Source organism: Paramormyrops kingsleyae, chromosome 10 (assembly GCF_048594095.1).
Source record: "Paramormyrops kingsleyae isolate MSU_618 chromosome 10, PKINGS_0.4, whole genome shotgun sequence".
Lineage (NCBI taxonomy): Eukaryota > Metazoa > Chordata > Actinopteri > Osteoglossiformes > Mormyridae > Paramormyrops > Paramormyrops kingsleyae.
The window spans coordinates 31,892,281-31,914,663 of NC_132806.1; the positions used below are offsets into that span (position 1 = coordinate 31,892,281).

Here is a 22,383-nt window from a genome sequence, read left to right on the forward strand (position 1 = left end):
AATATGGGACAATGACATTAAATACAGGCAACTCCAGGGTTAGAATAAAAAAAAAAAAAAGAAGTTTAGCAAAAGCCCTTTTAGCAGAGGCCCCTGTGATTCAGCCCAGGTAACCCCATGTATTACAGTTCCCCTGAAATTTTCAGTTTGTAACTGTGTAAATGTTCAAAGCCTGCTGCTTGTCAGCAAGATCAATAGAAAACGACTTATGGCGCAATCACTAATTACAACTGACATAATAAAGAACTAACTACCATTACAAAGCAACTGAGCGTTAAAATAAGCTATCTAGCTAGCTGGTCAAAAAGTCTACCTGCTAAAGAGCATGTCTCCATGGAATAGAAAAGTATCTAGACGGCTATTAATAAATCCGTGGATGAATTAAGCAAATTAAATATAGGCATGGGTCAGAACTGGCTGCTACAGACGCAGAAGGGCATCAGTGGGCGAGTGCACAGAAGATGTCTGCATTCGGTCATTTGTTTCTGTGAGTGTGACCTTTAACTTCCCATCAGAGATGCAGTGTCCTGATCTGCTGAACCCGCCGCCATTTCCCAAGTAAACATGTCTTTGCATATCTGCTCTGCCATGTACCAATGCCTGCTTCAATAAGCATTTATTGGAAATAAATGGATGGAGAGATTAACATTATTATTTAATCCGAATTCAGTATGCATTGTTTTATGACAGATTTTAATGAGACAATAAAATAAGCAGGAACAATATGCTTGAAAAAAACCCAATAATAATAAAATAATATCCCTGAAAAAAATGTGTTGATCTGCATGGACATTACAGCAGTATGTGTTGAGGTTATTTGAATTTATTTTTAAATTCTGCATTTTATCCAGCCTAGCAGCATGACTGGTGTTCTGTTGATTAATGGAACATCTCTCGATATTCTATTTGAACATCGAGAGAGCAGTCTTCTTTCTGGGTATGAGCACCTGGGAACTTGGGAGGAATTAGGCAATCCTATGGAGAGGGAACCCGCATAACAGGGGTGAGACATGCACTGAGCATGAATGGAGCCGGGGCAGGACTTCGAACCCCAAACCCCAGGGGTGTTAAGCAGGGATGTGATTAAGTTACTAACAAAAATTTAAAATGCATCCTTTCAGTCATTTATAAGGGCCCTAGCATATGGACCTCAAAACAACTGCATGACTCATGACTTCATAGTGAGATGTGTCACCCCCCCCCCCCCCCCCCCCACCACGGAAACGTTTTCACCTGGATGATGCAAAGTCATACTGAGATGTGTCACTCCCCTTCCTTGAGGAAAACCCTTCAGGTCAGCATCTGACGTGGGAATTAGTCACACAAAACCTCACAATAAATGCTGACCAGCAGTGAGTCACCCTCAGGAGTGTAGCCTAATGCTGAACAGCAAATGTCAGTGCATTCCACATGTTTGATAGTTTATTTTAGATATGTGCGAGTTTACAACTAGTCAAATGACTCAAACGTCATTGTAGCTGCTCAATGGATCCACACAGTACCATCACATGACACTGCTTTTCCAGTTCACGCAGTGGTACTAGTAGTACTGTAGCAGTATTGTTATTATTAGTAGTAGTACTAGTAGTACTGTAGCAGTATTATTATTAGTAGTAGTAATAGTAGTATGAGTAGTAAATATATTTGAGACAATATATTTTCTTAATAGGTGCCTGTGTGCAGAGGATCATTTAAAATGACCACCCAATTGTCATAATTGCTGTATTTAAAGCCTTGTTTTTTAGTTTTGCTTTTCGAAGACCAATTAGATGTAGCACCCATACAAGTTTAACAGCTTAGTTCTAAGCCAAAATGTTTAGAAAAAGCTTTTGTTTATCATTCATTAATAACATTAGAAAAGTACACGAAAAGACCCAAAATCATCTTTTGGCATAACGTTCTTATTTTTTTGCAAAGATGAAAATGAAATTTATATTTTGAACATAAAATAAAACGATAGGGTTATTTGTAATGTTTGAAGTATATAACAAGGTTTTCCACTGGTTTCACTGACAATGACAATGTAATTAACATTGGTCTGTTACAAAAACGTTCATGTCTTCATTGACATTTTTCTTGGTTATATCTATGTCCAACTTTCCTAAGATAAGAATGGTAAATGTGTGATACGGCTACTATACTGAAACCCCTTTCTTAGTATTAACTGCAATATTGACACACAGCTTGAGGATTATTAAATCGGCTTAGGGTCAGGATTACCATTTACCAAATCCATCTGAGACTATCTTATTCAGATCACTAACACTGGTATCTTACAAAACATTAACACAGTACGGAAAACCACGAACGCATGTTGAAACATCAATCTATTGCACTAATACTATTGTATCATTAAACAACAAGATACACCGTGCGTGGATTTTATTCTCCCCCGTAAATAATTTTTATTTAAGATATTTAACAGAAATACATAAACAGCATAACATGGTTTACAGATTGGAACAGCATCAACTATCTTGCTTCCAGATCTGGGTTGGAGATACAGTTGTACCTACGTAACATTTTCACATTAATGCTATAGTGATTCTTGGTTGGTTTTAAAATACACAAATGCCTTTACGATTGTGTGCCCATCGCAAAGACAAGCTGTGAGACACATGGGTTTAAATCGTGACCGATGCTACTGAGAAGCCTAGACAGTGGGTCAGCTTGGTTTGGCAAAGCAGCAGCAAAAACAGGATCCAAAGCAAAGCAGGAGCCTGTTATTTCATCCAATCCACAGTCCTGTCGGTACGCAGTGAACTGGCGTATTGGTGGATCATGCTGGGGTGTCATGGAACCAACCGGGTGCACTAGTCCTCTCCTCCACAGAGCACCAGAAGCGCTTTACGGTAGTCTCCTGAAGTGTCACCCTACAGGAGAAAGGAAGTGCAGACTTGGTTCAATGGGGATCGCAATGGAATCCACATTGCTTTAACATAGAATTTTACCAAGAAACAGGATGACTGTCTGAAGGTATAGACTACGGAACATCACAGACTGTATATTAAGAAATGTTGTCAATGGAAGTAACTACATTAAAACTGGTTTTACTATGGTCTATAATAATCATACTTTCCCATAATAATGAGTTATGCCATTAACAAAACTGAACTATCTAAAGTGCGAGACTGTCCTAGACACAGCAAAGAAATAAACGTCTTTAAATTAGAAACAGCTATTTATATGCGGTGTGAATGCACAGACAAAAATGAAACGACCAACTCATAAATAACAAACAGAAACCGAATTTCCCCTCAAGTAGAAAGGCAACCTGTTCTGGTGTAAACCTGCCATTTATTTTGGGTGGGGGTGGGTGGTCATTAAAATGATAGCTGATTGAAAAAAGAGCCATGATTTATTCTTGATATTCAAAGGCATTTCTCGAGCACAAACCAGTAAAGACCTGTTAAAAAGTACATCCTGCCATAGAGACCATCTACCAATCAAATGCTGCCTTCAAAGAGGAAGTCATGCATGCAGGGGGGAATTCCTAAACAGCTGAACCAAAGTAGTTCACTGCAAAAACCTTTGGTACCTCACCACCCCCCTCTTCCACCCAAAGATAATGTTCAACTTTTATATCAATACAATTTGGACACTAATGCCAAATCAGTTTGTGTTTCACATGAAAAGCTACAATGAAGTTACAAATTTGGAGAAACTTCCCTGCATGGCAATATTCACTTCTCAGTATGTGAAGAACTTCTTTTCTGTTTGCCAGTTTGATTGTGTATAATGAGCAGGAAATATGCTATAGATTGTTTTTTTTATCACAGTTAGCAGTAGCAGGATGTATTAACTAAAACAACTGCATTATTTACCAATGGATGCAAAAAGGAAAACATACGCAGGTAAAATAACATGCTAAAATAACACATTTCTAGTGATACTTAAAAGTTGATTTTTACAGTCAATAAAAAAGGTGATATTTAAATATAAATTAATGGCAGGCACTATTGATCAACCTCACATCAATTGCTCTGTACTGAAAATGAAATGGAAACAAATATAATTAACATAGTGACAGAACCTGAATGAAGTCATGGAGAGAGACATCATGGGTGTCTTTAAACTCCTTCCGAATGTTGAAGAGGTCAACTTCACTGCGAGACACCATGATTCTGATAAGTGCCCGGTCATCTGTGCCAAGGCCCTGAACGGCAGGCAGGAACAGCCATTAGCACACAGGCTAAATGCCCGTTACACTCACGCAGTATCTGGGGTTATTTAAGGAAGGGTCCACAGGAATGTAAATCAGGCCTAAAGCCTAAACAATCTGTAAAGCTAGAGTCAACAATTATTTTTTTTTCTTTCTAATTAATTGTCATTGTTGACCTTCCACAGCACAGAACAACAAAATGCATCCTCAGCATTTAACCCATATGTGACATATCAATGGGCTGTTATTGCTCTGCACCTGGGATGCAGTGTGTGGGGGGGGGGATAGTATCTTGCTCAGGGTACCTCAGTGGTTGGGGATTCAAACCAACAACCTATGCACACTTCCCTAACCATTAGGTCAAATTACTGTCAACCTTAATGGCTACTATTGGGTCATCCTACTCCATTTTTATTAATATCACATCCTTCATAATTTGTCTTTAAGTTGCTTGATTTTTGCTGATGCAGCTACCAAAGACTATTTAAATAAATATGTAGATTCAGGTCATGCAGCTACACGAAGGTCGTACCTTCATTGCTTTATATAAGCGGTCTGCCAAGTAAGACGTCTGGTTCTTTACACTCCGCACTGTAAAAAAGGAAAAAAATGAGGTCATCATACACTCCTGCACTGTTGGGTTACAATTGTTTAGCTTCCCAATTATGCCAATTTGAATTGTTTTTACCTAATATACTCAAGAAGCCTTACCAATGGCATACATGGCATTTTTGACATCTCCAGACATCTCTTTTTTGATGATCTGTTCAATATCCTTGTTGGTGCATCTGACAAACTCTTGAAACACTGTGAACAAAGTTGTGCAGCATGCACCGTGTTAATGTTTCACTTCACAGAACGTTGCATCCTTCTGCCTACAGAAAGTGGTTTGCACACTGGGCGATGCCTCACCTCTCCGCAGGTGAGGGAAACTCCTGGTGCACAGCACGCTCATGAAGCGGGTTTCCATGGCACTGGAGTCATCGTTGCATGCATCACCAAGTTCCTGTGCAACACATTTTCACAGGTCGAATTATTTTCCACCCTCAATTTCCATGATGAGAAAAAGCTCCCAGAAGTGGAACATGTGTTGACCAGCCCAGGTTTATGTGGCAATACTTACCTAAAATTTCTTATAATTAATCCTAAAGTTATATACAAAGAATTAAAGATACTTGCTAGATTGTTCCTAGTAAGATTTATTCATCCAAAAAAAATTTTTTTTGCAATTCTGCAAACGACATGCTATGTCTGATTTTCTGCCTTAAACTTAACATCATATGCAGTATAATCTCGATCAATCAATCGATCCATCCATCCATCCATTTTCTGTAACCACTTATGCTACTCAGGGTTGCTGGGTATCTGGAGACTATCCCGGAGGCTACAAGGCAGGGAACAAACCAAGATGTATTCACTCACAAAGGCACACCTATGGGAGATTTGGTATCTCCGTTTTTGCTTAAGTGCTAATTTTCCATCTCCCATAAAGCTTAGGTCCATACCTCACCTTCTAACAAAGGTAAAAAAAATTATACATTTTAATATAGGTTTGTATCTCTTTAATGTAAACATATTTGATAGCAACAATTATGTTTTTCAAGTAGTTTACACCAAACCTGACTCGTTAAAGCTAACAGGAAGGTTACAAGTGCAGCTTACAAAACAAAGGTGCATAACATGTCTACCCTTGATGTGGTTCTGGAGGTAATAGTGGTGATAGTTTGGGTGTACCTAATAAAATGGCCAGTGAGGCTATGCAGTAGACACTATGTAAAATGCAGCATTCGCATTCTGCAGCGGATGTAATGGATAAGGCTAAGAGGAGCAAGAGGAGGTGTTGTGGTTAAACATGCGATTCTGCTGTGACAAAATGCGCCATTCTCACGGCTAATCCATCACTGAGCATTTTTCAGACTGCATGTAACGCATGAACAATGAAATACCAGTTAACAGGAAATCTGATCGGGAAGGAGAATGCCTTAATTTTTGCTTAGTTTTGGGTGAGATTTTGACTTCAGTTTATTTGAGGATTGTCCAAAAAGAGCAAAATTGAAGTTTTAGGCTGGATTTGGGTCAGGTCAAGGGCATAGATCTGGGTATGGAGAGTAGAGACATGTCCAGACCAATATTGTGGGAGTATTGTGTGTCCTACTGAAATTGCCCCACCTACACCCTTGGTCCAAGGTGGTCCACTAAGAAAAACATCAGGTTTATGGTGGGAATTCGTTAAATTCGCCAACATATATAAATACACCATTTCATGATTCTTGATGGTGAAAGGACAAGTTAACTGACCTGAGCGTCTTCCATTGCCCTGCCAGTGTCTGCTGGGCTTTCCTCTCTAGCTCCCTAGAGAACAGGACAAACATGCGGTGACTTGAAGTTTGAGATGAACACCAAGAATGTTCTAACCTCTGCTGGTGCTATGGCATCAGAACGTTAGCTTCTCCGCATGCCAAGGGTCCTGCCCCGCTTTGCTTGCCAAGGAAAATACCTGCACCATAGAGACAAGGATCCGACAGAAGTGTCCAGAGGTTTCTGAAGTGATGGCAGCTTCCAAGCTTTTCTTGTGTGCTGCAAGAAACGAGAGAAATGGTTTGGAGAACGGACGCAGTACATGGACCGTGTGGACTGGGTGCCAGTCAAAGAACGGAAGGAGGAGAAATGTCTCCCTCTAATGGAAAGCTGAAGTATCACTACAGTACGCTATAACTGATACAGCATTGTGACATCATCCATCTTCAAACTACTTATCAGGGATGTCAGGCACTGTACTGTGCAGATGGGAACAGGGCTGGGCACTTGTAACCTAGGCGGTTTGAAGGGCAGGAGCGAAAAAATAAAGGGGGCATCTATTGCAAAAGATAAATATCCTTTGTATTTTTGGACCTCTGCTTGATTTCTAAATCGAGTGCTAAACAATGTACCTGTTTGGGTATCGAGACTAAAATATGTGATGCATGTGAACATTTTCCCCTTCCAACACAGTACAGCATTTGACTCTGTTTGCAGCGCTAGTCACTCTGTCCCCATTTACCTTCTTCAAAGGAGGCACATATGGCTTTAATCTCTTCGTTGCTCCTGGTGACAAGGATCTCAATTAAAGCATGTTCATCTGTACCGGCACCCTAATGAACAGACGATGGTTAATAAGAGCCAAACGGAATACAGGAGAGAAACTACTTTGCATCACTGTGTCATGTTTGAAAATAAATTTTAAATGACAAGTGACATATTGCTATATAAAGACAACATGCAATGACATAAAAGCAAATGGGTTTAATGCTTGCTCCCATGTAGAGAGAAATGTACGAAAATGTGAAATTCCCTGCAACTGAGGAAAAAAAACACCTACAGAGATGCAAGGTGCCCTGTTTGTGTTCCCCATAGCACAGTAATGCTGGGCTGCAGCCATCCATCCTGATACTTAATTTAACTGCTCAACACAACACTTTATTTCTTGGGAGAAACCTTGGGTATCTCACTTTTAATTCAATAAATTATTTTTTTTTAAACGAATCAAAATTAAATGAACTTAATTTGATTAAATACACTGGTCAACAAAGATTTTGTCACAGAATAACTAAGGTGTGTATTATAAGCGTTTTATTATGTGAATTTCAGAAACACACTCAAAATTTTGCCATCATCCATAGTTTTTGAGTGAAATCTTTTTTAGGCCATATTGATAGTAAATAATTCCTTATTAAGGATGCATGGGTATATCCATCCATCCATTATCTATACCGCTTTATCCATCTGGGTCGCGGGGAAGCTGGAGCCAGTCCCAGCGTATGGGTATACTAAAGCTTAAATTAGGAAAAATGATTTTATGCTGATTTTTCAGAAGGGCACAAAGTACTGCAGGATTCTGCTCTCTCTGATATGGAAACAGAATATCCAGCCGAGTGGATTCCCAGTATGCTGGCTGACTTCTGCTGGACCCCTGAGAGGAATGTTCCTTAGGGCAGGTACAGCAGAAAATCATACACCTCTGCCTTTAAGGTGAGTCACCTCCACCATGCACATATGCTGTAAATATATGTATAACATAAGGATTCACTGTGTGTCTCAAATTCCTTGCATGATAGGTACGTTCTGATTAGATACAGTGGAAACCGTTTATAGCGGTCATGTGTGTCTGGGCGAAATTGATCAGTATAAGCGGATGATCATTATAACTGATTTTTTTTCTTTTTCTTTACGTCTCAGGCAGATCACCATCTAACTGACATTTGTATTCATCACATGCATCTATGGTAATGTCGCTATTTACTGAATTTTATTGATTCTTTCACTTGAGAGAAAATGACTTTCTTTTTCCCGCCATGTTTTCTGTGCGCGCAGCATTAGCCTCAGGTTAGCTAGCCAGAAGCAGACGGATTACCACAAGGCAAAGTAAAAAAAGGAATTACTGTAATTAAATTTTTTTCCATATGTTATGTATAAAAACACCCAAAATAAACACTGAAAGCGGAATACTTGATTACCTTAAGCACATTATTAAAATATTATTTGTACAGGAATGATTCTGTTCTAAGCTTTTTGATCAATCTATAAGCAGTTGATCAATATAACCAGGATCACTTTAAGCAGTTTCCACTGTATTTGAATTCATCGCAAAAAAATCTCTTATTTTTATTTGTGTAACAAAAAGAAAGTAAAATTTGTTGACCAGTGATATCAATGGATCACACTGGAATTAACAGACGTTAGACTTTCTGACATAAATAAATGCTGGAGATGAGCAGAGCAAAGTCTAATTTTCATTTCTTCAACTAAAGCTTTCAGACATCCTGAGATACCGGATCCCAGGAAATCCATACCTGTTTTAGGCATTACCAGGGATGGCCAGTATTTATGAGACATGCATTTAAAATACCTATTTCAAATACAACATAGAATGTTGTAATTTGTATTTGATAGGGTTGATGAAAATGGCTTCATATTCCATACCAAAACATTTTTTACTGTTTTGCATTTTAAAAATACTTTCTGTGATACATCTATGTGATGATGCATGCATCGTTAAAAAGGCAAAACAATGCATGCAGCTTTTGAATGGTGCCTACTCAGACCAGGAAGTTGCTTAAATCTAGCAGGCAAGTTTTTCAATTCAGTTGAAAAACCGCTGCTCTTCATAACACGAGGATCATGTACAATATACGCGCAAACTGAAAACCAAACCTTTTTATCGTAATAACGTCTAAACTAACACAATTCGAGCTCCAGTCAAACGTCTATTTTCCTTTGCAGCATTGATCAACAGGCCCCATTTTGGATATCTAAATGCCAGAGTGTTTGTTTAAAGGCATCAGTGGTTAAAGTGACCCATGCAATGTGAGCTACAGGACACTCACACACACACACACACGAACACAAGCACACACACACAGACACACACACACAATCACATACTTACTCTCTCACCCACATCCACACTCACACATAACTTTGCCTGTTTCTTGGTAGAACTTTTGACCTGTTTTGGGATACCTGATCTGTAGATTCTCTATTTAGCCGTCTGGGAGTTTCAATAAATCTTTTTACTAGAGTGTGAATGTGTAACCCACATTCTGCAGCTCTCAAAAGGTTCATTTGGGTTTGTACTTATTGACAAGTTCAGTTGCTGCTGTCTGACTCTACTTCTGGGTACATTTAAAATCAAACCAAATTGATCATTTAAAAACTGCTAAGTGCTAAAATGTTTGTTTTCAACTTTCAATAGGAGCCCAAGGGCTGGAACCTAAGTAACTGATTACAGAATCATTGTACCCTAATAGAAGTTTAGTAGTATAATGTATTTGCAGACCATTGTATGAATGACTATCTGACCCAAAAATTGTTTGTCAAATTTGTATGATTTTTTTTGATTAGGCTACTTAGAAACTAGTTGTTGTGGTTAAAGGTGCTATCAGTTGCTGATGCAAAGTAGGCTCCTCATTGCAAAACACTGAGTAAATAGATGATTGTACAATTATGAGTCATCAACAAACTGTCAGTTGAACATTAAACTGTCGGTAACTTTAAAACTAACCTTCATCTGGCTGATAACAGGAGTATGTTAGGATCTGGGATGTAACAGGCAGGTAAAAATACTTGATCTGTCGACTGCGTGTCAGATTTATGGCATGTCTCACTAGGCAATGAAAAGCTGTTGCTCTCAAACACTGCCCACTTAATCAACTGAGTCAGTGTACTGGTGAAGGGATGGATCAAATAGGCCGACAGACAGACAGTTTGCAAAGTGATTTCATGCTCCCTTGGTAAAGTATTTTTAGTATTTAAAAAGTAGTTTATTTTGATACACTTAAAATTAGGGTATTTGGTACCGTATTTTAAAATACATTTTCAGGTATCGCTGTGCATCCCTGGGCATAACTAAACCCTGTGGAATTTCCAAAGACAACTTGTCATGAGAAAAATAATTAAAAAATAATAGACATAAGATAACTTCTCGTTTCTGTAAAATAGAACAGGAAAACTAAATCAAACATATCATCACAATTTCCTTCCTTTTGCCCTTTCCTGTAAGGCAGCCCACTGCTCTTGGGACAGTAATGCATTGACTTTTCTTTGGAATTGAAAGCCACAGATGCAACTGTGTAGTTAGTGAAAAGATAAAAATAAAAATTAAAACTCTCACCTCCATTGCCTTTTTCATCATTTTTGCATCAAACTCTGCTGGAGTCATCATCAAGCCCAGAATCAACCGGCACAAGTTCTTTGAGAGCTCCGATTTAAGGTCAGCCATGAGGTCCTGAGGAAGGTCACAGAGACGACATCATTAGCACTGCGTTCAGGGATCACTGCGTTCAGGGATCTCCAGCAGGACACAACACCCGTTTTTGTTTAATATGTCATGTTCCTCACCCTCCCAAAGCTAGATTTGAAGACTTTCCTGATTTCTTGTCTCTGTGCATTACTTCTGTGGGTTATAATATCAATTATAGTATCTTCATCAGTACCTTGAAGAATGGAGAAAAAATGTAAGTCATCTGGACACATTCAACGTAATTAAAGGTTTATAGAAAACAATTGTGTTCTACCTACCAAAGCCCTTCATGGCCTTCCTCAAAGCTTTGGCATCACTTCCGGGATTAAAGCCAGAAGAAGCATATATCGTTCCTCGTAGCTGTAACAGAGAGGCAGCAGCATCCAATCAGAGGCAAGCAGGCATCCCTTATAAATGTATGTTCACTTCCATTTAAATCCATAAAGCATGTTAAATGAGGGATTTAGGAAAGGAAAAAAATGAGGAAACATATGTCCAAAGAAACTGCACTAAATACAGTACTGTGCTGAACGATGTGCCAATATAGTGATTTAGAAAATTTGGAAATAAGGACATACGGTGATTCACTGTTTCAAGAACAACACAGGTGCAGCACAACCAGGAGTGTTAGTTTGCAGAGAAGATTTTATCACTGCATGTCTGGAAATTGCAAAAGCTTCGAATACAGCACAAATCATAAGGGGCAGTTATGCACACACGTATTTGCCAACTGACTGCAAAACTCTGGGCACAGCGTGGGAAAACTGCAGGAAGGTTAAGGGGTTAGGGGTCAGCCAAGCGGGAATTCTGTTCCTACGCTGGGAGCAGAGAGTCAAACCTGCACTTTGGTCATGGCGCTAACTTCCCACATCTTGTAGGCTATCTGCGCTGCTTCGGGGAAAAATTCTCCAGCTAGGCTGAAACACCAATGACAGTCAGCAGTCGGTGAAGGGATTCGTGCTCTATGCCGGGATAATTTCACAGCACATCCTGGGCTTTTCTTTGAGTTGTACAGACAGGTAACTGCTTAAGAGGTTATGACTGGGAGAAAATTCTGCGTATTCATTCAAAGCGGTTTAATTCAAAGAGATGTAATGCATGAAAAAACTGCAGGAAAACCACAATGTGACAGACATTGTATAAAAGCCAAACCCCCCCCCTAAGAGTAAATAATGGCAATAGGATTGAGAATGCAGAGCCACCCCCCGCTTTCTGCTCTCTTACTCATCATCGCCACCACAGAGGCTAAGCAAAGTCCTCTTGTAGTCCCCCGATGTGTCATCCTGTAGAGGAGAGTGAGATGTAACTTAACGAGAATGAAATGTAATGGAAAAACCTTTGGAGGGAAATTGGATGAAGTTTAAATTCTTCCTTTGCAGCTAAACGTAGGTGTTGCATACGGGTTCACTTCCTAATAGCAGCACGTTGATTTTCAACAGCCTGTTTTGCCATAACAGAAACACAGAGGGATATCGTGCGCTAATGGCCCATGTCATTGTTCAGTGGTGACTAAATTGTCCCTCACCTTTATCATGTTGTACAGGGACTTCTCATACTGGAGACGAAAGCATTCCCGGATATCCAGCATATCCATCTCAGAGCGTGAGATCATGATCCGGATCAAAGTGTTGTCCGCTGTTCCCAAACCCTGAAGAGGCCAAGAGGCACATAAACACAGTTAAGACATTAATATTAATGTGGCAGACACACACACACACACACACACATATATACAGTAAAACCAGTCTAAGTCGACACTCGCGGGACCAGCTTAAAAGTGACGACTTAGAGAATTGACGAGATACACCTAAGTCGACACTTCGGCGACTTATGTCTATCTCGCCGTTTTGCAGGCTAGTAAATATAACACCATACCTCTACTACACCGCACTATACACACGAGACTTAAGACCAGGGAGCGACTAGTGCGATAGGTGGGGATTCCCCGTCTCTACATTGCCGTGGTGACAAGCAGGCGGCAGGAATGCAGCGATTGGGGTGTCGACTTACAGGTAGGAAAATCCATTCATTTGTGTTCTTCGGGACCAGGATTTAGGTGACGACTAAGGGAATTTGACGACTTACAAGCGGCGACTTACACAAGGAATTTTAAAGGAAACATCATTAGGAAAAATCAGGACTTTTGTTTGAGCGTCGACTTGTGCACATTGACGAGTTACAAGCCGGCAACTTAGACCAGTTACTGTGCGCATATATATATATATATATATATATATATATATATAGACATTGAAGACGGGGCCTTGGATTGATGCACTGTAGGGGATTTCCTTACCCTGCTGCTTTTCTGTGTGTGTGTGCGTGTGTGTGTGTGTGTGTGTGTGTGTGTGTGTGTAAATACCACGCAAGTAAGTACTGTGCATATACCTCATGTCACAGACCTGGCAAAGATCCAATAGGGTGCAAGTATCCCTTGACTTTCCCATTAGGATCGATACTGTTCAGGTTTTCTTTGTCTACAGCCTTAGTCTGCATCTTCAAAACGCCAGTATTACACATGCTGCCGTTTACAAGGTGATTTACCTTCATTGCCATGTAGAGACGCTTGGCAAAGAACATGGGCACGCTCCTAATGCACTGCACTGAAAATAAACACAATTCACACTGGAGTCATCAACCCCTCAGTGGTTTTCTGTTACGCAGATAAAATGGTCATTGTAGCAGATACATGAGAGTCTGTCAGATGAAGGCGACTCTCACCCACAGCCAGCATGAGTCTCTCAAAGTCCCCTGACAGCTCACTCTTGATGCTGTCTTCTATGGATTTCTCTGCTATCTTCTGATATTCGTCAAACACTATGAAAAGGTGAAAACAAATACGCAATCAGAATGCGAGAACCACTACCGCAAAATGCATGTGGAAAAAATGCATCTACTGCAGGTCCAAGTGTGATAGGCGCCGCAGACTTACCCAGCTGAAGGTGGGCGATGCTGCGGTTCCCTAATATCATAATGAATGTGGCCTCATCAGTGCCCCACTTGGCCTCCCCAGCGGCATACAGCTCCTACGGTGAGGGTGTGGGGGTTACAGGCAGGCCAGAAATGACACACCAGGACCTTTGCATGACACAGCTGTCAGGTTCTATGTACATTTCCGACGGCTTATAAAAATGTTCAACAGCATGTGCTGCAGTCTTTCTGTCGCACAACATGACCGTTGTAACATTCTCCTGTTGCTGTCAATAAAACATCAAAGGTCCCCAGCCATTTGCCAGGCTGCCACAGTGAGTAAGAAATTCTAATGACTTGCCTGGTTGAATAACAATAAAATAAAATCAAATAAAAATCCAGTGATGTCAGTAGAATGCTCACCTGGGCATCCTCCTCAACAAGATCTGCATTCACTACTGTGTTCTCTTCTCTGGTTCCCTAGAAGAAAAATGCAAAAATAATATATTAGCCTAGAATGAGCAATTTCCGAATTATTAAACAAAAAAAATAGTCAACAAGGAACAGTGAAATGACGTCAAAATGATTTCCGCTGTTTGTTGCTGGATCTTCGGAATGCGACGTATTTCAGACTTACCTGAAGTAAAACCACCAGCATCTTCTTAAAGTGTCCCGACGTGTCAGCTATAACGTCCGCCTCCACGTCTCTACCGTACGCTATAGAGGATAAACAAGTTACACGCATGCAAATCATCAAATAAATGCAGTATCCCGCTGTTCATCTTGAAGCCTTCTTCCATAGACCTCTTCCTTAATCCCACTTTACTGGGATAACAGTTACAGAAGATGGATGGATGGAAATTTAAGGTTCAAGGTACTTTACTGTCATTGACAGCTGTGTACACGTACCTAGTGAGATGAGGTAACATTGACCACGATGCAACATACACCAACACATAACAAAAAACAATGTGCACAAGGACAAAATCAACACTAAGTGCAACAATAAACAATAATTTAACCCTTGTCTTACCTTCTTTGTATGCATCTCGCAAAGCAAGGATCTGCTCATTGTTCCTGGAGGCCAGGACTTCAATCAGGCACTTCTCATTGGTCCCTAGACCCTTGAAAGAGGAAGTTTAAATGCTAGACAGCAATCATGAACTTCAATAGATTTAATCACTTGTTAAGAAATTTTTGGTAAAAAATGTGATAAGTACAGTCATTCCTGGAATATCTTACTTTGATTGCATCTTTAATTTCTTTGGCATCATGAAAAGCTGGAGCCCTCATCAATGAGACGATGAGACGCTCAAACTTGCCCGTCAGTTCATACTTAAGATCACCAATCAGATCCTAGAAGAAAAGCCCAGATCATTATAATGAATGGTGTCTGTTTTGTAAATGATGCAGAAATGCATTGTCATGAATCTGAAGTGAGCCGACAGGGAAAATGGTGTCGCCCCGCAAAGGCCAGTCAGAAAAAACATACAGTACTGTATGTATATATACATGTAATTTATAAGTTGTGGGCAGAGCCGCAATGTCAGCACGGCCGTGCCTGCGGGTGTTACTCAGTCCAGTGTGTGTCGTATGTTGGATTGAGTAGGGCCATATTAGTCTGTGTCATGTGACAGAATGTTTTAAATGTGTGTTGCGGCCATTGAACATATGGCTTCTGTAATGTAATGTGGTGGAACAGAACTGACCCAGAACTATTACTCATTCATATAATGGTCCATAAAAGTCATCCATACTCACATGGCACCTATTTGGGGGGGGGGGGTGCAGAGGGAAATTTAGCATGGCACTGTTGAACATTAATTTTTTTTTGCATTAAACATGCTACTTTATTTATTACCGGTTGGTATGCTGTGCTCCTGGGGGGTGGAGATTTTTCTATGAATATTGTTCATAGAATATTGCTTTAATTATTTATTTTTTGTATTTTGGTGTCGTTCATTTTTTTGTAAATAGAGGCCCAATGGTACATATTATAACCAAGCGTTTTTTTCCCTGCATTTTTCATCTTCGCCTATTTCATCAACTTGTTTCACTAATTCTAAGTAGCTGGCGTGTGCTGCATCATGGGCTTTGCTCAGGGAAAGAATTAAAGATCTGAGTTAAACACATTTCGATGAAAACCAGCATTCTTAAGCCCTGTTTGTGGTGATCTAACCACTGCTAATGTCTTTGAATAACTCTGCATAAACACTTTTATTGAAAGGTTGTTTAACTTTAGGATAAAGATCAATAATTACAGACTGAAATGTATTACAGCTTATATGATGAAAAGGTAAAGATTATGAAGAGATATAAAAATGTGTGGTAATGCCAGAGACAATAAGAAGCGGGTTGTTCCTACCTGGCCATACAAAGATTTGTAGGCTGCAGCGATTTCCTGCCGCTGGCCGTTACTTCTAGCAGTGATTACATCCAAAATGGCCTCCTTGTCACTGCCTGCGGAGATACAGACACAGGAGCAATGAGGCGGCTCATGGCGTTATGTAGCTTGCAGCTTGCCCTAACTATAGTAAATGGTTTGTGGATTCCTGTTAAGGAGCACACAGATGTCACAAACTCATCATTAATATGAAGCGCTTAAAAGTGGAGATGACTCATCGTAACTCCAACTGAAGATTTAAACATAATTATGCACAACTTTCCAAATGTACATTGCATTGATTGCAGACACTAAGGTTTAGATAAACTATTATATACAGAGAATTCATAATATTTGTCGCATATGCCAGTTGAGCAAATTCATGAGCCTCCACAGATTTGTTTCATGCGGAGACACCCCCGTACGTCATGTGAGCAATGAGTAACTCGATCTGACACACAGCGTAGCAAACATAAACGGTGTATATTTGCACATGGTAGATATACATTGCAGATCAGGAAGGCTGCCGAATGACTCACCAATGCCTTTCATGGCATTGTACAGTGTCTCTGCATCAGCCCTGGCATCAAAACCTGCAAAGTCCGTCACAGTGCCTCGAAATTGCTGCAGGAACAGAAATGCGACCATAAACCTTCATTGACAGGAGTCTGATCTGGAGAACAATGCAGCCCCATACTTAAAAGCCTTAGAATGAATGGGTGAGAGCTTAAGTATCTGTGCACAGACACCCTTGATCCATACAATCCATACATACTTATTAAGCAGTCCCTTCCACCAAACCAAGTACATCATCTCTATCCAAGTCAAAGTTCCCGCATCACTTAATTCATAAGGCATCTATCCATCTGCTACACACATATCCTGGTTAGGGTTACAGGGAACTGTAATCTCATCACAGGCAGAACAGGGCGGCCTGGACGGGACGCTTATCCATAGCAGGGCACATATTCAAAAACTGAGCAATTTATGGAAGGCAGTGAGCCTAACTGCGAGACTTTGGACTGCAGGAGGTAACGGGAAAACCCAACAGAAACCCGTGCAACTTCACACACAGAGCAGAGACGGGATTCGAACCCTAATTCCCAGCAGTGGGAGGCAACAGCACTAGCCACTGAACAACTATGCCACCCCCGTCGTTAAACTATATTTGTTCGATTCATTTTATATAAAATTCAACACTAGCTGCACTGCATTTAGGATAGTTTCTTACGCTTGATCATATTTCAGTTTCAGTCAGTTGCCTGACTGTCTTATTTGGCAAATAGAGTCGCAGTAGCAGCTGCTCACACAGACCGCATTTATACTAAATGGCCGCAACAGTGATTAGTCTGAGCGTTGCAAAGGAATAATCAAGGCCTGTATCCCAGTTTAGCGTTCTGGGTTAAACTACAGTCTGCGGAGATGAACGTGCGGCCATCCACAGGGCAACGGGACACTAAAGGTCTCTCGATTCTGTCCACAAGGCCATGAGGATGGGTGACCGCCAGGCAGCTGACAACTAATTCTCCATCCTGGCTTGTGTAATCAGCAGTGTGTGGGAGGGGGGGTGTTGTGTTACACATGCACCCCCTCCAACACCTGCAGGGTCCATTTTCACCCTTTAAAAGCACAGCCCCTTTCATAATGACCATCACATAGATTGGCTTCGGCACGGCAGCTTAAGGCCTCTGCTTTCTTTTGGGCCTCAACACCATCCATCATATACTGACATCACTCTGACTGTTTCTGAGCTACAGTATTTCAGTCACCATGGCTGCCCTGGCTCCCTGTCGCTCCCTATGGTGACGATCGCTCCCTGCGCCGGCTGTTCAGTCAGACAGCCGGATTGCGGCCGCAGTTACCGCTGCACATGCTCAGAATAGCCCAGAGGCAATAGCAGAAGAGTGCTGTCTCTAACCAGAGTCATTTATAAACCAAAATCAGGTTACGAACACAAGAACTGTGACAGAGAAAAACTGCCACAATTTCCAGCTTTATAAAAGCCACAAAGAATATTTACCGAACGCGCCATCAATATGCAATGCTACCTAGAGACCAGCAAGCTCATTTCCGAGGATCTCTCTATTTTTACACATTATGACAACAACACTCATTAGAACACACTGCGCATGTTTTCGACTGACATTAAACAAGCTGGACGTGTCTCCCATCTCTGACTAAAACAGTTTACTATCAGAAATAATGAAGCGGTCTAGGTTCAACGAATCATGAAGGATTATGGCCAATTGCTGTAGAAGTAATGGAGAGATACTTGCAATTAACAGGTGCAAAATATAAATTCACTTACCTTAACCATGGCTGCTGTTCTATGAGTCAAAGAGTCAAAAGTGCAAAATGAAATGTCTGCGGGAGATATAACAGTTTAACAAAATATACCGTATGTACTAAAAAAAATACAGTATATAGGACATGAGAGTCATTTTTTGTCTTACACATATTAAAATATGTGAAATAAAAATGATGGTGCATCTTTTCCTTTCAAAAGATGATGAATCAAACAAGCATAAACTCAACAACAACAAAAAATAACAGTAACTGAACTGTGAGACATGTTTTCCATGAATTTACCACTCCTGCAGTTTGTAATTCCAGTTTATTTTTTTCTAAGGTGACAAGAAATTGGAGTAAGCAGCAGTTTCTACTGGGCTGGAAACGCTACTGGTGACTGCTGTTTGCAGCAGACGTGGCACTTACGTTTGCACACGACATACATCACCAGTTATGAGCAGCTACACACGACAGAAGTACAAGCAACATTCGGTACGCAAACCTAAACCTAAGCTCAGAAAATTCCTCATCTGGCAGCCAGTGTGCAGGAAATAGTTTCATTTTCTTTATGCATGTCGTTGTAAAGCTGCCTCTTTTGAGATTAATCAGATATCGACCAGAGTGTGGTATCCATCACATCACTGAGCATTAAAACAATAATTATCCAACTCGTAATTTGCATTTTGCACTTTCCACAGAATGAATTAACTGTTGTAAACAATAAACAAAACATATTAATACTGAAAAAGTAAGTCTTGTTTGTTAACTCTAAAAAAAAAAAAAACAATATAAAACAAATAATGTGGACTGTGCTTTCTGTGTCTAATACAGTCCTATTAATCTCAGTCATATTTGTTAATATAAGTAAATCACATTAAAAATGAAACTTTTTCTATTCCCATGCATTCTTTTACTAATATTTATATTCACTGATTTACATGCTGTAAATGTACAATAATTTATATATATATATATATATATATATATATATATATATATATATACATACATACATACATACATACACACACATACAGTATACTGATAATAGACTTGTCTTAAGAGACAGAACCTGGGCCACACCCAATGACAGGGTCTTCTGGCCTGCACATTACCACTGCAGCAATTTAATGCTCAGTCATTTTGTTATTTTAAATGGTACATAAATAACGCAATTTTAACCTAATATCATAGGCAAAAAGAGGAAAAAACTATGAGAAAACCAATGGGGCAGCGAACTACGTTTAAACGTTATTATACAATAAACCCAAAAATCAATAAATTAACTACTGAAATTCATACACTTTATATTTCTCTTTGAAAAAGTGAAAAAAAAGAACATTTAAAAGATCATCAAACTTCAGAGACACTTCCAATAGCGACAACTGTGTGGCATCCATCGCATCATTGCAACCGAATATAAACACGATATTTAATTTTCATTTTTAATAGTCAGCGATTCGTATAGCTGACTACGTTTTTCTGAGAAGGTGTTTTAACACTCGAAGTTACCTTAATGAGAGCCGCACAGTCATGCACGTACCTGTGTCCGTATAACCCTGCGCTCTGCCACAGACAGCAGCTCGTTAAGGCGTCAGTGCGCCGCTGGCAGCGCTTCTGCAGCTCTAATGCAGTGACGTAGTGCAGTGCCGCACTGGGCTGAGCGCAACACGGGACCCACTGTGACGTGCTGTGTCCTGCCGCGATATTTTGGCAGGATAATAAATTATTCATCATTTTACCTAAATCGACAAACGTTTTTCGAGTCGTGAGACATGTTATCCTGTGGATGCATAGATATAGACGCATTTTTTCGCGTGCTGGGCTACTGTCATCATGCTAGGTTAATATCACGAGCCGACGTCTAAAATCCTTTATCCTAAAATCCTTATGTAGGACCTACGAGGATGTGTGTAACTGACTACTGACATATTAAGTTGTTTAATATATGTTAGTACAATGAGGATTATATAATACAAAGAGAATTGTTTACTTCCTCTATTAAAACTTACGTTAAAAGCGTAGAATTTTACTGAACGGCCACTTCAGAATAACCATGGTGATTATTTTTAGTTTGGAATATTCATGCACAAAACTCATTCGATATCTTCGTTTTCATTTCAGTTACATATGACTGGCACATTCACTCCTGCCTGACCGAAGATTACGGGAACTTTTCATGAATCTATTTCTGTCCTCATAGGCACAGGAATGTCAGGGTGGGCTGGGGGGTGTGAGACGGCATACAGAACGCCCCCCTCCCCGCCAGCTGCTGCCACTTCCAAAGTGCACAGACAAGGGCAGCCGGGAGTCTCAGTGATGTGCCCAAAAAAGGACGTGTCTGGCTTCCCCTGTCATGGGGACGCTCCTGGAAGAACTCAGCTGCTAGTAACGTTTGCGAAATCCCATTTACCGGACCTCTATGCAATGTCTTATTAATTATTACCAGGCAGTAAAAGTGTTCATTAAAATATTAAGGAATTTCAGGCGCTGAGGTTAATAATTAAAATTAATTTGTGTCCAGGTTATCATGTAGACAGATGTTTGATTTAAACTGAATGCACATGAAATAAATTCATCAAAGCATCAGTGGGGGGGGGGGGGGGGGGTATGTCCAGCAACACCCCCAACCAAACACAACCATCAAGCACCAACTCACACACCCACACTGTGCCCACTGTGCTGGCCGCCCCGATTACTCGCACCACACACAGTGGGCGCGCACACACCACTATTCACAACACATGACATCAGACGCTATACAGGACACCCCGATACAACACAAGAACAACACAATATACGCTAATTAGTATTTACACCGCTGCCATCTGCCCAGCACACTGCACTGGCTGATGGTATCCCCAGTGCTACACTACTGTTCATTTGAAACGTTTTATATTGTAAAGCATTACAGAAACAAATATTTTTTTTTATCATATTGTTCAACATTTTTTACATTTGCCCAGCAACAGCATCCCTGGAGCTGTTGGGGTTTAGAGCCTCGTTTAAGGGCCAAATCGTTTCCAGTTTTAATGTCATTAATGTTTCTGAATGTCATATTATATTATGCTAATTACATAACTACGTTTTCTGTTGCCAACTCAGCATAAGATGGATCATATGAAATGTAGTTTTGGAAAGGTGACTGAAACTTATTTATCCTGATTGTTGGAGTGCTACTTTTTAAAAGCAAATAGACATTTACTTTAGCGTGGTTTTTGACCACTCTACCCACCTGTAATTCTGATACAGAACTGGAAACAAGTGATTTGTATCCATGCATTTCCAATATCCATTTGCCCTATGCAAGTTCACAAGTAATATTAATCTAATTAAATGGAATATGGGCTGAAAATGTATGTAAAATTAAAAATGTAAAATTGCTCAAAATCTAAAGCTTTCAATGATATCACACGGAATACAGATACATTTCTTTCCATATTGAAATGAACGATGGGATTCTGTATCCTATTTCTGCAGTTTGTTTCCAATAAAAATACCACACATGAATATTCTTTTACACTTAGAGCTAAACTTTCATTGTATGTGATAAAGCAGAACACTCCCTCATTTAAACACGGACCCAAAAAAAGATCCATATCTTTTTTCATGTAGTAGGACCAGCTTGTGTTTGTTGTAACTGGTTTCCCGTGAAAGTTTGAGGTCAAGCTTGGACAGAAGAAAAAGACATGATCTACAGGCAAATGGTGATGGTATGACACAAAAACGTGAAACTGTGTGTAAAATTCATTAATAAACATCTGAGCTGTTGTCTTTCAGCTCCTCAGATGTGACATACTGCATACCCATTATTGGTAGGTTTAAAATGACCAAAACAGCTGTAGCCATCTGGGGATATTT

At 40.1% G+C, this 22,383-nt stretch overlaps 1 protein-coding gene across 2 annotated transcripts; it reads right to left on the bottom strand.

Annotated features, from left to right (window-relative positions):
• Positions 1-2,376: 2,376 nt before the first annotated feature.
• anxa6 (annexin A6) lies at positions 2,377-20,211 on the bottom strand. 2 transcript variants are annotated; one of them, XM_072717675.1, is made up of 25 exons: positions 20,066-20,211; positions 18,542-18,597; positions 16,773-16,857; positions 16,216-16,310; positions 15,093-15,206; positions 14,884-14,974; positions 14,488-14,567; positions 14,274-14,330; positions 13,873-13,966; positions 13,662-13,757; positions 13,485-13,543; positions 12,466-12,588; positions 12,165-12,223; positions 11,779-11,857; positions 11,219-11,300; positions 11,039-11,133; positions 10,812-10,925; positions 7,203-7,293; positions 6,660-6,739; positions 6,461-6,514; positions 5,075-5,168; positions 4,874-4,969; positions 4,695-4,753; positions 4,034-4,156; positions 2,377-2,873 (listed from the first exon to the last, which is right to left on the bottom strand). In XM_072717675.1, exons 2-25 carry the CDS (start codon positions 18,548-18,550, stop codon positions 2,814-2,816), a joined length of 1,989 nt encoding a protein of 662 aa, XP_072573776.1. In that variant the 5' UTR covers positions 18,551-18,597; positions 20,066-20,211; the 3' UTR covers positions 2,377-2,813. The 2 variants fall into 2 exon arrangements, with proteins under 2 accessions (XP_072573776.1, XP_072573777.1); XM_072717676.1 differs by having other exon boundaries at positions 20,035-20,132.
• Positions 20,212-22,383: the final 2,172 nt, after the last annotated feature.

What these genes read in the sequence shown, in the direction of transcription:
- anxa6 (XM_072717675.1), bottom strand. An exon ending in TGCTGGTGGTTTTACTTCAG is followed by an intron (nt 14,331 to 14,487) that starts GTAAGTCTGAAA and finishes TTTTTCTTCTAG; the next exon opens with GGAACCAGAGAAGAGAACAC. An exon ending in AAATGCCATGTATGCCATTG is followed by an intron (nt 4,754 to 4,873) that starts GTAAGGCTTCTT and finishes CCTTTTTTACAG; the next exon opens with TGCGGAGTGTAAAGAACCAG.